This window comes from Melitaea cinxia, chromosome 7 (assembly GCF_905220565.1).
Source record: "Melitaea cinxia chromosome 7, ilMelCinx1.1, whole genome shotgun sequence".
Classification (NCBI taxonomy): Eukaryota; Metazoa; Arthropoda; class Insecta; order Lepidoptera; family Nymphalidae; genus Melitaea; species Melitaea cinxia.
The window spans coordinates 13,207,507-13,221,787 of record NC_059400.1 but is presented as its reverse complement, the minus strand read 5'-3'; the positions used below and the strand labels follow the sequence as shown (position 1 = coordinate 13,221,787).

General features: G+C 39.2%; 2 protein-coding genes across 2 annotated transcripts; one reads left to right on the top strand and one right to left on the bottom strand.

Moving 5' to 3' along the window:
• Nucleotides 1-151: 151 nt before the first annotated feature.
• Nucleotides 152-8,788, bottom strand: LOC123655387 (ubiquinol-cytochrome-c reductase complex assembly factor 1). The gene is made up of 5 exons (XM_045591201.1): nucleotides 8,511-8,788; nucleotides 8,258-8,425; nucleotides 6,641-6,919; nucleotides 5,970-6,164; nucleotides 152-290 (listed from the first exon to the last, which is right to left on the bottom strand). The coding sequence occupies exons 1-5, from the start codon at nucleotides 8,535-8,537 to the stop codon at nucleotides 210-212; spliced, it is 750 nt and encodes a 249-aa protein (XP_045447157.1). The 5' UTR covers nucleotides 8,538-8,788; the 3' UTR covers nucleotides 152-209.
• A 2,068-nt stretch (nucleotides 8,789-10,856) lies between these two features.
• Nucleotides 10,857-12,475, top strand: LOC123655386 (ATP synthase subunit beta, mitochondrial-like). The gene has a single exon (XM_045591200.1). It carries the CDS (start codon nucleotides 10,872-10,874, stop codon nucleotides 12,417-12,419), a length of 1,548 nt encoding a protein of 515 aa, XP_045447156.1. The 5' UTR covers nucleotides 10,857-10,871; the 3' UTR covers nucleotides 12,420-12,475.
• The last annotated feature ends 1,806 nt before the right edge of the window (nucleotides 12,476-14,281 follow it).

The window sequence follows — 14,281 nt, the reverse complement described above, 5'->3', positions numbered from 1 at the left end:
TTTTTTTTTGCAATAAAATTTTAAAGCTATAAAAATTGAAGGTCTGTAAATATTGGTCAAAAGTTGCTAACATATATATTAAATCAAGTTCGCCTGAATAAGTTGTTATTTCAAATATAAGGATTTGCTTCATGTAAATAAAACAACAATAGATTCACTTCTTTTGTAATAAAATTAACAAACAACCTTTTCTAACACTAATATTAATGTTAATGTTTAATTATATTTAACCAGTTGACTTGAGGTTTCCATCTTAAGCTTTCGCTGGGTATTTTATCTAATTCAAACAACTGAAACAATAGACATATTTAGATCAATATTAAAATTAAAAATAAAATAACGTGAAAGACCTTATTAATTTGCAGTGACATTATAGTTTAACTAATGTCTGTCTGTGCTGTGTGGCTACGGCACTAAAGAATTTAGCCACCCCCTCTCTTCCCGTGGGTGTCGTAAGAGGCGACTAAGGGATAACAAGGTTCCACTACCACCTTGGAACTTAAGAAGCCGACCGATGGCGGGATAACCATCCAACTGCTGGCTTTGAAATACACAGGCCGAAGACGGGCAGCAGCGTCTTCGGTGCGTCAAAGCCAGTACTGCGGTCACCAACCCGCCTGCCCAGCGTGGTGACTATGGGCAAAACACATGAGTTCACGTTATTTTTGGCGTAAACTTGTGGAGGCCTATGTCCAGCAGTGGACTGTATAGGCTGTAATGATAATGATAATGTCTAATCTGATAAAACTATAATCTAGGTACATAGAACAAACAAACAACACAATGTTTCTCAAACTTTTATTTCACTGTTTTTTTATTTCTTTTTATATAAATTAGGATTTTCCATTTTTGTATCTAGTAGTTTATATATCGATGGCTCCTAAGTATACTGAGTCAACTAACAACTTTTGATAATTTCATTTTTTAAGATATTAATAACATTTACTTCATTTCCTATCTACCTATGTAACAAAAAGTAAAGTTATTAAAAGTAGAGTTGACTCAGTATACTTAGGAGCCATTGATATGTTTATATTTTATGGTTCGAAATACCTATTTTCAAAGGAAATTTAATACTCTACAAAAAAAGTTTCTTAACATTTTTAATTAAATTCACTCCTTTCACTCCTTTCTTCGGCGTTGAAGTCAAATTCAAAAGTAATTTATCGTTTTTTTCGCATTACATGTGTATTATTTTCTATTATTATGGGCCGTGTGCTGCCGGCAGAGTAGAATAGCACCACCCCCTTTCTTCCCGTGGGGGTCGTAAAAGGCGACCGAGGGATTAACCTGGCTCAAAATTATCAGGGTCCTGGAGAAGGAAAACTTCACTTGAAACCCGGAACGGGGTCTCCGTCAGGCATTCGTGGCATAGCTCTAAATGCGAAAGACCCCTGCAGCCAAACTGGCTCCACACGTATCGACTCGTCGTTCCTGTGGGCCTCGCCAGTGAGGTCGAGAGGGTGGCGCAGAGCTTAGGCAACTCTGCGTTTTCCTTAAGAATGTCCTAGGCGACACAGTGTCTGTCTGTGGAGAGGATACTCCACCCACGTCAGCTCGGCTTCGTGGAAAATAACACGGGGAGTGGCAGTTACCAGTTTTAAGTCCGCGCGTATGGACGTAAGCGCGGGCGCTAGGGGTCGCTCTCGTCAGTGGGAGGGTCCATCGAAGGCCCACTGATTGGTTACCGCCCGCTTCAAGCTGGGCAGCCCCCGGCCAGTAGGGTACCGATCCGTCTCGGTGCTGGTTTGTTCCTTTGGGGTGTAGGGAGCACCAGACTATATCTGGATAATTGGCGCCGTTATCTAGCACACCTGCGGATAAAGGTCAAAATAATAATAAAAAAACAAAGAACCAACATAACACTGCCATGCGCATTTCGACATGGAATGTCCGTACTATGAGGACAGGTCTCCCGAACACCTGCGGAGATTTACAGAACGTACAAGATCCGCGTAAAACCGCAGTGATTGATATGGAGCTCTGTCGGCTGGGTGTATCATTATGTGCCTTGCAAGAAACGAGACTGCCTGGTGAGGGATCCATTCGTGAAAAAAATTATACATTTTTCTGGAAAGGTAAAGACATTGAAGCCGTTCGCGAGCATGGTGTTGGCTTTGCGGTAAGAAACGACCTCCTGTCATCCATAGAAACACCACACGGTGTGTCGGAGCGTGTTATGGTGTTGCGTCTAAATACCAAGTGCGGTTTTATTACAATCATCTCCGCCTACGCTCCAACGTTGATGGCAACCGATGAAGCCAAAAGTCAGTTCTACGACCAACTTGAATCTGTGATACAGAAAGTAAAACCCCGAGACCGCCTTTACATCTTGGGTGATTTAAATGCTCGCGTCGGCCAAAATCACAGTGCGTGGCCAGAATGTATTGGCACCCATGGCGTTGGTAAGATCAACGAGAACGGGCAACGCTTGCTCGAATTCTCTTCAAGACACTCACTTTGCGTTACCAATACCTACTTCAAGGGAAAGCCATCAAGTAAGGTTTCCTGGAGACATCCACGCTCTGGTCATTGGCATCAACTTGACCTAATACTCACTAGAAAGAGCGACCTGGGCGAAACACTTCACACACGTACCTTTCACAGCGCCGAATGCGAAACAGACCACTCCCTCGTCGTGGCGTGTATTGCCGTCGTAAAAAAAAAGATCCACTCATCCAGGCCGTTCGGTAGAAGACGAATTGCTCTTCAAAATACCAGAGACGATGAGATGGTCCAAAAATATGAGACTTCGGTTCGCAGCGAAACCGCTTCCTGGGATGCTTCTATGTCTGTAGATGAAGAGTGGAGTAAAGTCAAACGACTCCTAACAACAACAGCTTGTGAAGTGTTTGGCCACCAGGATACTAAATCACAGGACTGGTTTATTGACAACATCCAGCAACTTCAACCTCTGCTGGATTCCAAACGTAGGGCAGCTCTAAACTACCGAAAAAACCCCTGTCCGAAATCATCCGATGAGCTTAGAATTGCTAAAGCAAATTTGCAACGTAGTACGCGGCACTTTGTTAACGCTTACTGGAACGACCTCTGTATGAGCATTCAATCTTGCGCAGACACGGGTAATTTTGGCGGCGTTTACTCAGGAATCAGAACCGCTTTAGGGCCAGTTATTAAGAAGACAGCTCCACTAAAAGAAGCTGATGGCACTATTATATCAGATAGCCTGAGGCAAATGTCGAGATGGGTGGAATATTACACCGGTCTATATTCACAACCAGTGGACGTTCAGCGGGAGGCTGTGCATAACATGCCGAAACTGGCCACCTGGGAGGAGCTAGACGATCCGCCTACTGTAGAGGAATTGCTCAAAGCTGTCAAGCAGCTAAAATGCGGCAAAAGCCCCGGCAGCGATGGCACCCACGCCGAAATAATCAGACTCAAGTGTATATTACCTGTTCTGCACAATCTATTGTGGAAATGCTGGGAAAAAGGATACATACCGCAAGATATGCGCGACGCTAACATCATAACTTTATATAAGGGTAAAGGCGACCGCGGCGATTGTAACTGCTACCGTGGGATATCCTTACTAAGCATAGTAGGCAAGCTTTTTGGACGAGTGGTTCTTGGGCGAATCCAGAAACTAGCTAATCGTGTGTATCCGGAATCACAGTGCGGGTTTCGTGCACAGCGTTCCGCAATCGATATGGTGTTTACGCTCCGACAACTACAGGAGAAGAGTAGGGAGCAGAACATACCTCTGTTTGTGGCGTTCGTTGACCTGAATAAGGCTTTCGATACGGTTAGCAGAGATGGACTATATAACGGACTTGAAAGCATTGGGTGTCCATCAAAACTTCTGAGCCTGACGAAATGCTTCCATAAAGATATGAAGGGTTCTGTCATATTCAACGGAAACACATCCGGTCCGTTCGAGATGCGTAGAGGTGTGCGACAGGGCTGCGTATTGGCCCCTACCCTGTTTGGTATATTCTTTTCATTACTCTTAAGAGAAGCGTTCGGCAATGACCAACAGGGTATCCATTTTTATACGAGGACGGATGGGAAGCTCTATAACATCACAAAACTTCTCAAATCCAAGCGTAATCGCGAGGACATTTTTGTAGACAGCCTCTTATTTGCCGATGACGCAGCTTTTGTCGCTGACTCCGCTCTCGAGCTTCAGACCATATTGGACAGGTTCGCCCGGGCGTGTGCACTGTTCTCAATGACGATAAATGCCAAAAAAACCGTTGTGATGGTGCAGGGAAGCACGAAAATACCGAAAATTACGTTGGATGGCGTGCCCCTGGCTGTCGTAAACAAGTTTACGTATCTAGGGTCTACCGTGTCGAACAATCTCTCGCTTGATGCGGAGATCGATATTCGTATCGGCAAAGCGGCGACCACCTTCGGGCAGCTTAATACGAGAGTATGGAAAAACAAACATCTTACCACGCGTACCAAGATGATCGTCTATCAGGCATGCATCTTGAGTATTCTCTCTTACGGAGCTGAAACCTGGACGACGTACGCGAAACAAGAACGTCGACTAAACGCCTTCCATATGCGCTGTCTTCGTAACATCTTGGGCATATCCTGGGAGGACAGAGTTACCAACGAGCGGGTTCTTAATATTGCACAGCTGCCTAGCTTCACAGCGTTACTCAAGCAGAAGCGGTTGCGTTGGCTAGGGCATGTGCATCGAATGGAGCCCTCGCGCCTGCCTCGGCGGATCTTGCTTGGTGCTGTAGCAAACGCAAAACGTAACTTGGGGAGGCCCATGCTACGGTTTAAGGATTGCGCTAAACGAGATATGCACGCCTTTGGTATCGACCACCAAAACTGGGAAGCAGTTGCCGAGAGTCGTGACGGATGGCGTAAAGTTGTTGTGGACGGACGCAAGATACACGATCAAGCTTGGTTTGAGACTTTAGCGGCAAGAAGAACGCGACAACAACAAGCTTCTTCCGTCGCTGACACCACCCGGTTTACCTGCAGGGCGTGTGGCAAAGGTTGTCGCTCACGTATCGGCTTATTTAGTCACGAAAAGAGCTGTGTAATTAACTCAAGCTGACACTGTTTAAATCGTCTGCAACAGACGGATTGAGGCCAATGATGATGATTTTCTATTATTCAGTGAGCTTATGATATGATACATGTTAATTATGTAAGATAAACAAAGTACAGAAACTAAATGCATAGTTTGTTTTTATCATGGCATCAGGCTTTCAGACAATACAACAAAAGAACAGTATGTACATACATATATGACAACGTAAATAAAAATAAACGTAATAAAACGTAACGTAAACTACCCTTTTATAGTTTGTTTAAATTTATCTCATGGCTCCCTGAATACGGTATAAATGATTATTTTGAGTAACTTGAACCATTTAAAATTTATTTTTCTAATTGTTGTCTTAGATATAATTTACTAAAATGAATTTAAACGAAGATTTTTTTTGGAAAAAATCATGATAAACTGTGAGCTCCTTCAAATCTTCGAACTATCAGCTGCAGCTCAACATTGGAGATTGTCCATAAAATACATTCTTATATGCATAAGAGAACAAGATCCATAATCCCAGACTTCTCACTCTTTTACTTGTAATAAAAGGATTGCTTTATCATCCATATTACTATACCTCTATTGTATATATTTTTCCCATCACAAAATAAGAAAGTTCTGGATTTTCTAAGATTTTTGTTTTAATCAAAAAGTGGTAAGTGTTATTATTCGTGTTTAATCGAAAGCTAACGCTTGTCTTATAGTTCCTTTAAAATTTGATAGAGATCTGATGACTACTTTTTGAGTAATCTTTGATAATGTGATTTATTTTTTCATCTACTTAAATTGTATTACTTGTCGATGTAATTGAAGTTGGTTTTTTTCTTTCGTTTGTAGGCAAACACAATTATTAAGTTATTTAATAAAATAGTTTTAATTTTAATTATATTCTGACAACCATTTATCACATACATGTATAACTCTATGGACATACCTGATGTCTTATAAAGTGGACAATTTTGAGAACATTGTCCGCCTTTGCATCACCAGAAAGGGAATAAAATCTTCTCCATACTGCTGCTGCTAATACCTTATCATCGGCAAGGCCTTCATCATAGCCAACTAAAGCAGCTTGAAACTGTTCTGACAATTCTGATACTTGCTTTCTTGCTATTACCGGATTTGCTCCCTAAAAAATTATTATAATTTAAATAATCAAGTATGGCAAAATATATATAATTATATCTCATTGTTTTTAAATCCTTTTCTTTCTCAATATTAACATATTTTTTTTATATATTTAACAATCCCATCAGTGCAGTTGGAAGTGACTCTACTTTTTAGTCAAGTCTAGGAGTATTATTAATATTTGTTTTATCTACTATCAAATAATCAAATATATTGCATCTATCGGTTGTCCTTAGGAGTATTTACAATCAGCCTTTTATTATATTATAATTGACTATGTCATATTTATTCTGCCTATTATTATTCCTTGGGAACAGACAAATGTGTAGATAAGTTAAACATATTTATTAAACTTTGTCACAATATCATTTTTAAATCTTTATGTAGCATTGTATTCTTTGTTCGTTGAGTGTGCAGTGTTCATTAATTATTATTAGTTTATTATTATTCTAAGATATATAAATTAGATTAAATTACATCCAGTAATTTGATTCTGTTTGCCACATCTGCCCATAATGCTTCTATTATGCAATTCCTTATAAAATGTCCATCTCCTTTAACATATTTCTTTTTTTGTGTGCTAGATGTCGTCACATCTTCTGCCATATACCGTACCAGCAGTAACCACACATGTAGTTCTGTTATAGTGAACCACGATGCAAATGTGTCTGGAAGATCAAGAATCTCAAACCATTCATTGTATGCAACTTTGACTGGAACAGATTCATACAGAAAATACCCCGTCAACTTTAAGCGCTGAAACATAAATAATATTGTGTAAGCAACACATACAATATTATAAGAATTCTATAAGTGCAGGTAAAAATTAAAAAGTACATTTTCTAATACTGAATTTCTAATACTGTATGTACAAAAAAAAAACAATAAAACTGCTTTCAGTTTTAAAATATGAATTTTTAGACAAATATAAATGGATCTATTATTTTTTTTATATTTTTATATTTTTTAGTCTTTCTTTCGGAATATTTAATCTGTTGTCCCAGTAACGATACAAATGATATGAAAATAAGGAACAATATAAATAATATACTGTAAATATACAGTTCATAGTTTGAGTCATAAGTTATATATGCTACTACTTTTAGAAGAAATGTTTTTTTTTTATACAATTAGGTTGGCAAATAAGCATTCAGGCCATCTGATGTAAAGTGACCCCTGATCCTCCTAAGGAGCTGTGGCCACCTAACTCACCACAGGAACACAACACTACTAAAAAGCAGTATAATTTAGCTGTGATGCTTTGTAAGGTTGAGGTACCCCCACAGAAGGGCTGCTCCAGATTTTGAGCAGGATATATCCTGCTGTGACCTATCTCAATAAATATAAATAATGTCATATAATACAAAAAACTTTTGGCTATAATGTGCATTACCAGTGATTAATTTATGGGAGGTTAAATTTTTGTTATTTCTGACTCTACTTTAATTCTGTTGCTGCGGGAAGTGCACTCATGCTCCGTTCCGCGACTTTCACACGTTATTTTAGAACAAATTTTCGTAAAAACGATCTCTACTGCAAGATCAACATAAGATACAAATTGACCCTTAAATTACTGACAAATAGACACTTTTAAACAAAATAACGCGTCAGACATAATATTCTAATAAAATTAGTAACATTGCGTGCTAGACTGTAGGTATAGAAATTCGAAAAATACCCAAAACCGAATTGGAGCACCCCACTGTCCACGTGGTCTTGGTCTGCCCTAGAGGGTTTGAGTTAGAGTGCTTTCGCACTCAAGGGCGGAAGGGCTGCACTTACCGCAGCGCCAGAGCCAAGCGTTATTCTAACCTCAAAAGTAGTAGGTTAATTTTTTCCGACTTAAAAATTTAATCTCAAAACTTTAACCACGATATCTCCGTAACCACGGGGTTTACACGATAATAGTCGTCCGGGGGGTAAAAAACTCACCCTCCCTCCCCTTCAACCCCTCTCACCCCAACCCCATAAATTAGTCACCGGTTTTGTACATCTTTACCAAACTTTTTAAAAATTTGTGAATACCAGCCACTCAATACATAATGTAAAAGTAAGGTTATAAGTAAATTTATTATTATAAAAGAAGTCACTTACAGTTCGTTCATGGTCCATCCATCCTACTGCTTTCATAAACTTCTTTATATAACTTTCTTTTAGAGCTACAGTACATTGTTCTTTTATATCTATCCAATTCGTATTTATATTGATTGCACAGGGTCTTGCATAATCGATCTTTCTTAATGCGCCATACCGCCACAATATCTACAATTTTTTATTTCATTATGAACAAAATTATTCCGTTTTCATTGTAAGAATTATAGGTAATACATAAATAGAAAGGGCTTACTCGGGTTAAAACTCGACTTCGATTCATTTTTATACCACAAAATCACAAATCCGGCCTAGTGGTTAAATTTTCTACTTTAAAACTAGTTTATATACATTTTATCCGTCAATTTCCATAAATATAAGATTTAATTTTTTTTACATAACTGCTTTGTAGTAAGATATGTCCTATTTTCTAATAATTTATTAAATTTCAGAATGTTTTTATATGACAAAAATATTAAAATAGATGTCGACTTGTCATTGTCACTTGTCTTGTAGTCAACTCAGAACAGAGTAAGTAACTAAGTAATATTGAATTGATGCAAAATGTTTTGGATCCTATGTCATTGTAATAAGATCTAAACTTTAGTATATACTATATTATGCCTAATTGACATCTAAGGTTGACAAATGCACGGTCTTATATATAGGTCATGAGACAGATCCCAATTTTAATGGTGGGCTTGAAAGATCAGTACGATAGTGTCATAACATTCATTCGCGTTAGCGTCGCTGTACGTCACTGCTATCGATGGGTGCGGTCACGTGATGAGGCTTCATTGTAATTGGTTATATTGTGTGACGTTTTATTGTAATTGATTATATTTTAAAACAATCTTTCGTCCTGCCTCTGATAAGATAAGAGCAGCCATTAAGGAGTATATGAGAATCGAGCAATCTGTTCTGTTGGTGGATAATGGCTTCGTGAACTGCAAATAGCTCTTTCAGGTTGACATACCATTGCTATTGAGCCGTGTTCCACTGACCCGATATTTTCACGTCTCCTTCTTGTGCACCCCAGCCTAGTTCCGAAGCATCGGTTCTGAGATGCTGAGTTACCGAGTTCACGTGATGGATGGCATGGAGGCCGAGGCACTCCCACCATCTCATATCGGCCAGTACAGAGTCTGTTAGTTTTACTTGACGGTGAGGTTGTCGCCGAGGAAGTTGTCAGCTTTAGTACTGGATAGTCCGACAGTGTAACTTCCCTCAGCGGATCACGAAAGAGGCGAAGTTGAGTCTCCCCAGAAGGGACTGTGCTTGTTGGAGAGACCAACTGCCTGTCATTAACTATCGCTGAATTGACAACAAAAGCCACTTGTTCGCTCAGAAGCTGACATGACTGGTTGACTAGAAGAAAGTATAAAACCATATAAAATTATTTCTAAAATAATTGTGTTTGCTGGAAACATATAATTAGAAAAAGAAAGTTGTCAAGTAATCCACCGAACATACAAAAAATACGATTACAGGCTTGGCTGATTTTGGGTGGTCAGAAGAAATAGAAAATTGGGCTGAGGAAGAGAGATCTTTGCTTCTATCTAGCTGGCGAGAATTAACTATGAAAACATACATGCCAGCTTGGCGAAAGTGGAGAACTTTGTGCACAAATAATACTGTTAGCTACAAAAACCCAAATCCAGCTGAAGTAGCTCGTTACTTGGCTTATCTGATTTCAATGAAGGTTTGGCGTACAGAACGATACTAGTTCATAAGTCTGTAATTTCGACCTTCACAAATATATCGACAAAGGTAGATTTATCTTCTTTTTTGTTAAGTACAAGTTAAAAGCCAACTCCGTTGCGAAAACAACTTGGACTCGTCGTCTTAAGAATTTATCAAAAGATTGTTTGTATCCTGTACGGTAAAGTATTAACAAATTTATTCCTTACTACAAGGGGAATAACTAAGGCCACATCAAGGACTGTTATCGGAGGCTGGCTAAAATCAGTCCTAAGAGAGGCTGGCGTCGAAGCTTCACCGGGGTGTATGCGATCGGCGGTTACATCTCTTAGCTGGTTAGAGCAATTTCCTATTGACAAAATTTTGGAAACTGGTAATTGGAGACAAGAGCATATATTTCGAACATACTAACAATAGATTTAGATATTAAATCAATCAAAGGAAAATCAAAAAAACACAAAAATATAATGGATTTGTGAATCTCCTCTTTTTTGGAAGTTGGTTAAAAACAATTCTAAGACACTGTATTTTGTTACATCCCAAGTTTTATGTTGGATTTAATGAAAGCTTTTAGTAGGATTTTGGTGAAATTTAAAATTTTTTTATTTTAATAACTAATAATACCTGCTATAAAACTATTGTGCCAATATTCCTATTAGACTACTCAAAATTCAAATAATAAATACCCGATCTTACCATTTTTTATTACTTATTAGAGTTAGAGAACTTCATTAAATATAGGTATAAATGATATAATCCAATTTGAATTTTTACCTTTGGAATTATAAAATTATCTGTGGTGTATTTTCACGTCGTCTGTAGGTCGACTGTAGACAGTAGACTAGATAATTTTAGGTTACATAATTTTACTTAGCGGCCGCCCATTATACTTCGCCCGATTGCTCAATCATAAAAAATGTTAGGGGCTGTAAGTAGGGTCGGTGGCGGCTTTTTAGCCGCCAAATCGGTTGCCGAAAAAGCTCTAGCGGAATGTGGAAAAATTGCTGCTGTTTCTGCCCAAAAGAGGGATTATGCCGCAAAAGTCTCCGCAAAAGGGCAAGGTAAGGTGGTCGCAGTAATTGGTGCCGTAGTAGACGTGCAATTCGAGGACAATCTTCCACCTATCCTAAATGCTCTCGAAGTACAAAATCGTTCACCACGTCTAGTGCTCGAGGTGGCCCAGCATTTGGGAGAGAACACCGTTCGTACCATCGCTATGGACGGTACAGAGGGTCTCGTTCGTGGACAGCCCGTCCTTGACTCCGGCTCTCCGATCAGTATCCCCGTCGGCGCTGAGACTCTCGGCCGCATCATCAACGTAATCGGGGAACCCATCGACGAGCGTGGCCCCATCCCCACCGACAAGACGGCCCCTATTCACGCCGAAGCTCCTGAGTTCGTAGAAATGTCTGTGGAGCAGGAGATCCTGGTAACCGGCATCAAGGTCGTAGATCTGCTCGCGCCATACGCCAAGGGTGGAAAGATCGGTCTGTTCGGCGGCGCCGGCGTCGGCAAGACTGTACTTATCATGGAACTGATCAACAACGTCGCTAAGGCCCACGGTGGTTACTCAGTGTTCGCCGGCGTAGGAGAACGCACTCGCGAAGGTAACGATTTATATCACGAGATGATCGAGTCTGGTGTCATCTCACTGAAAGACAAGACATCCAAGGTAGCGCTTGTGTATGGTCAGATGAATGAGCCCCCCGGCGCACGCGCCCGTGTCGCTCTCACCGGACTGACTGTCGCCGAGTACTTCCGTGACCAGGAGGGACAGGATGTACTGCTCTTCATTGATAACATTTTCCGTTTTACTCAGGCTGGTTCTGAGGTATCTGCCCTATTGGGTCGTATCCCCTCTGCTGTAGGTTACCAACCCACCCTCGCTACTGACATGGGTACCATGCAGGAACGTATTACAACAACCAAGAAGGGTTCCATTACCTCTGTGCAGGCTATCTATGTACCCGCTGATGACTTGACTGACCCCGCCCCAGCCACCACCTTTGCTCACTTGGACGCTACGACTGTACTGTCCCGTGCTATTGCTGAGCTGGGTATCTACCCTGCTGTGGATCCCCTTGACTCCACCTCTCGTATCATGGACCCCAACATTATTGGAGCTGAACATTACAATGTTGCACGTGGCGTTCAGAAGATACTCCAGGACTACAAGTCTCTACAGGACATTATTGCCATCCTGGGTATGGACGAGTTGTCTGAGGAAGACAAGCTGACTGTAGCACGTGCACGTAAGATCCAGAGGTTCCTTTCCCAACCCTTCCAGGTAGCTGAAGTGTTCACAGGCCATGCTGGAAAACTTGTACCTCTTGAAGAAACTATCAAGGGATTCTCTAAAATCCTTCAAGGAGAGTATGATCATTTACCAGAAGTTGCTTTCTACATGGTTGGACCAATTGAAGAAGTTGTAGCTAAAGCAGAAACTTTAGCTAAAAGTGCATAATTCTGATGTGAATGAAAGATGTAATCTTATTTCATAATAAATTTAGCTATAACTTATTGTGACCTATTTATTTGTCTACAGCTGTGGTTTATTTATCATTGTTGTAAACACTACTAGTTAATTAAAATTATGTAATCAAGAAAACTTTTACTTTTTAAAATTAATATTTAAAATGATTATGTTTAATATGTAGTTGAGAATTACTGTCAGATAAATGTTTAGAACATAACTATGGAATGATGAAATGAACAAACAAAAATTGGTCAGGTGCAAAAAACAATAAAACTCATGATATACATACATTTTTCTTCTGTCAAATCTGTAATTATAATTATATAACTTGTTTGCAATTAAAAATGCATCAAAATCAACCATACAAGAGTTATAAGTAACATAAGTACCTATGAGGATTGTTTGACATTTGTATTGAAAAAATTTAGGTTTTTTGAAAAGGATTAATATTTCAAGATTAAGTGCTATTTACATTTGAGGTTATCTTTGTACAAATATACACCAGCTGATAATTGTTATTAAAATATTTACGATTTTGGTTTACTAAAATTAATTTAACTGTGATTGAAGTTTTGACAATTTAAACCTTACTGCACTTCAATAAAATGAAGCTAGTGTTTTGTTTTAGGAATCTTTTTTTTTAATCTTTGTTTGTTGGCCTGTTTATTGAGAAACGTTTTAGTTGTAAAACAGCATGCTATCGTTTCAGAAATAAATTATAAGTAGGTACTTAAATATGAACCAATTTAACCATTGTCTAAACTGGGCTTAGTTGAAACAAAGAAGGACATCAACTTATTGTATAATTCAGCAGACTCGACTTTTCTGTTGTGTGGCTACGGCAGTAAAGAATATAGTCACCCCCTCTCTTCGTGGGTGTCGTAAGAGGCCAACCGATGGCGGGATAACCATCCAACTCATTTTGAAATACACAGGCCGAAGACGGGCAGCAGCGTCTTCGGTGCGATAAAGGCAGCCTCAAAGCGGTCCTCCACAAGTTCACGCCATTTTTGGCATGAACTTGTGGAGGCCTATGTCTAGCAGTGGACTGCGATAGGCTGAAATGATGATGATGATGAATCGACTTTTATTAGACAAAGTTCAGTGGAGAAAATACTGGATGAATCATAGTGAAGCACAACTTTAAATTTAAACTAGCTATACCCGTGCGAATAATTCACACTAAATAAGTATAATAATTATCACGTTACTAAATAACAAAAAAGTATTTATACGTGAGTTGATTTGAATTGATCAAAAAAAATTACCGACCATCAATCATGTTGACGTTGTGTCTCAATGTAATCTACATAATTATATAATTTTAATCAATGAACTGAACTATAGAATTTTAATAATTAATTACTTTACGAAAAAAGCAATAACAAATTTTTAGTTGTTGTCGCCGGTAGAGCGATAATTGCTTAATTATCTATAAGATGATATATAATTTATGTGGAATATTAGTGAGACTTTTTCTAAAAAAGGAGGTTAACATCATAAACCTTAGCGTACCTAAAATTTGAATGTGCGTGGTGACGAAAGATCTGTTGTATATAACTGGACATTTTTTAAACATCACATCAAAAATACTGACCGTTTCGTGTCGATGGAGTGAGTCAGAGGTGCGGGTTCGATCCCCGCTGGAACGGTCGGTATTTTTGATATGATATTAAAAATGTTTAAATTTCCTCATGTGTGGGTATTACACAAAAAAAAAATACAAGCAAATTAGATTTTTTTTACTATATACGGGTAGTAGGTAGATGATAGATTACAGTCTGTAACATCCCACTGCCGGTGATAGGCCTCTTTCTCCACGTAGGAGAGAGGCCTATGACATTCTGATG

Bases quoted from the DNA above. Each gene is read 5' to 3' on its own strand.
- LOC123655387 (XM_045591201.1), bottom strand. From the start codon at position 8,537: ATGAATCGAAGTCGAGTTTTAACCCGA. The intron at 6,920-8,257 runs GTAAGTGACTTC...TTTATGTTTCAG, and splicing joins GGATGGACCATGAACGAACT to CGCTTAAAGTTGACGGGGTA. The intron at 6,165-6,640 runs GTAATTTAATCT...ATAATTTTTTAG, and splicing joins ACAGAATCAAATTACTGGAT to GGAGCAAATCCGGTAATAGC.
- LOC123655386 (XM_045591200.1), top strand. From the start codon at position 10,872: ATGTTAGGGGCTGTAAGTAGGGTCGGTGGCGGCTTTTTAGCCGCCAAA.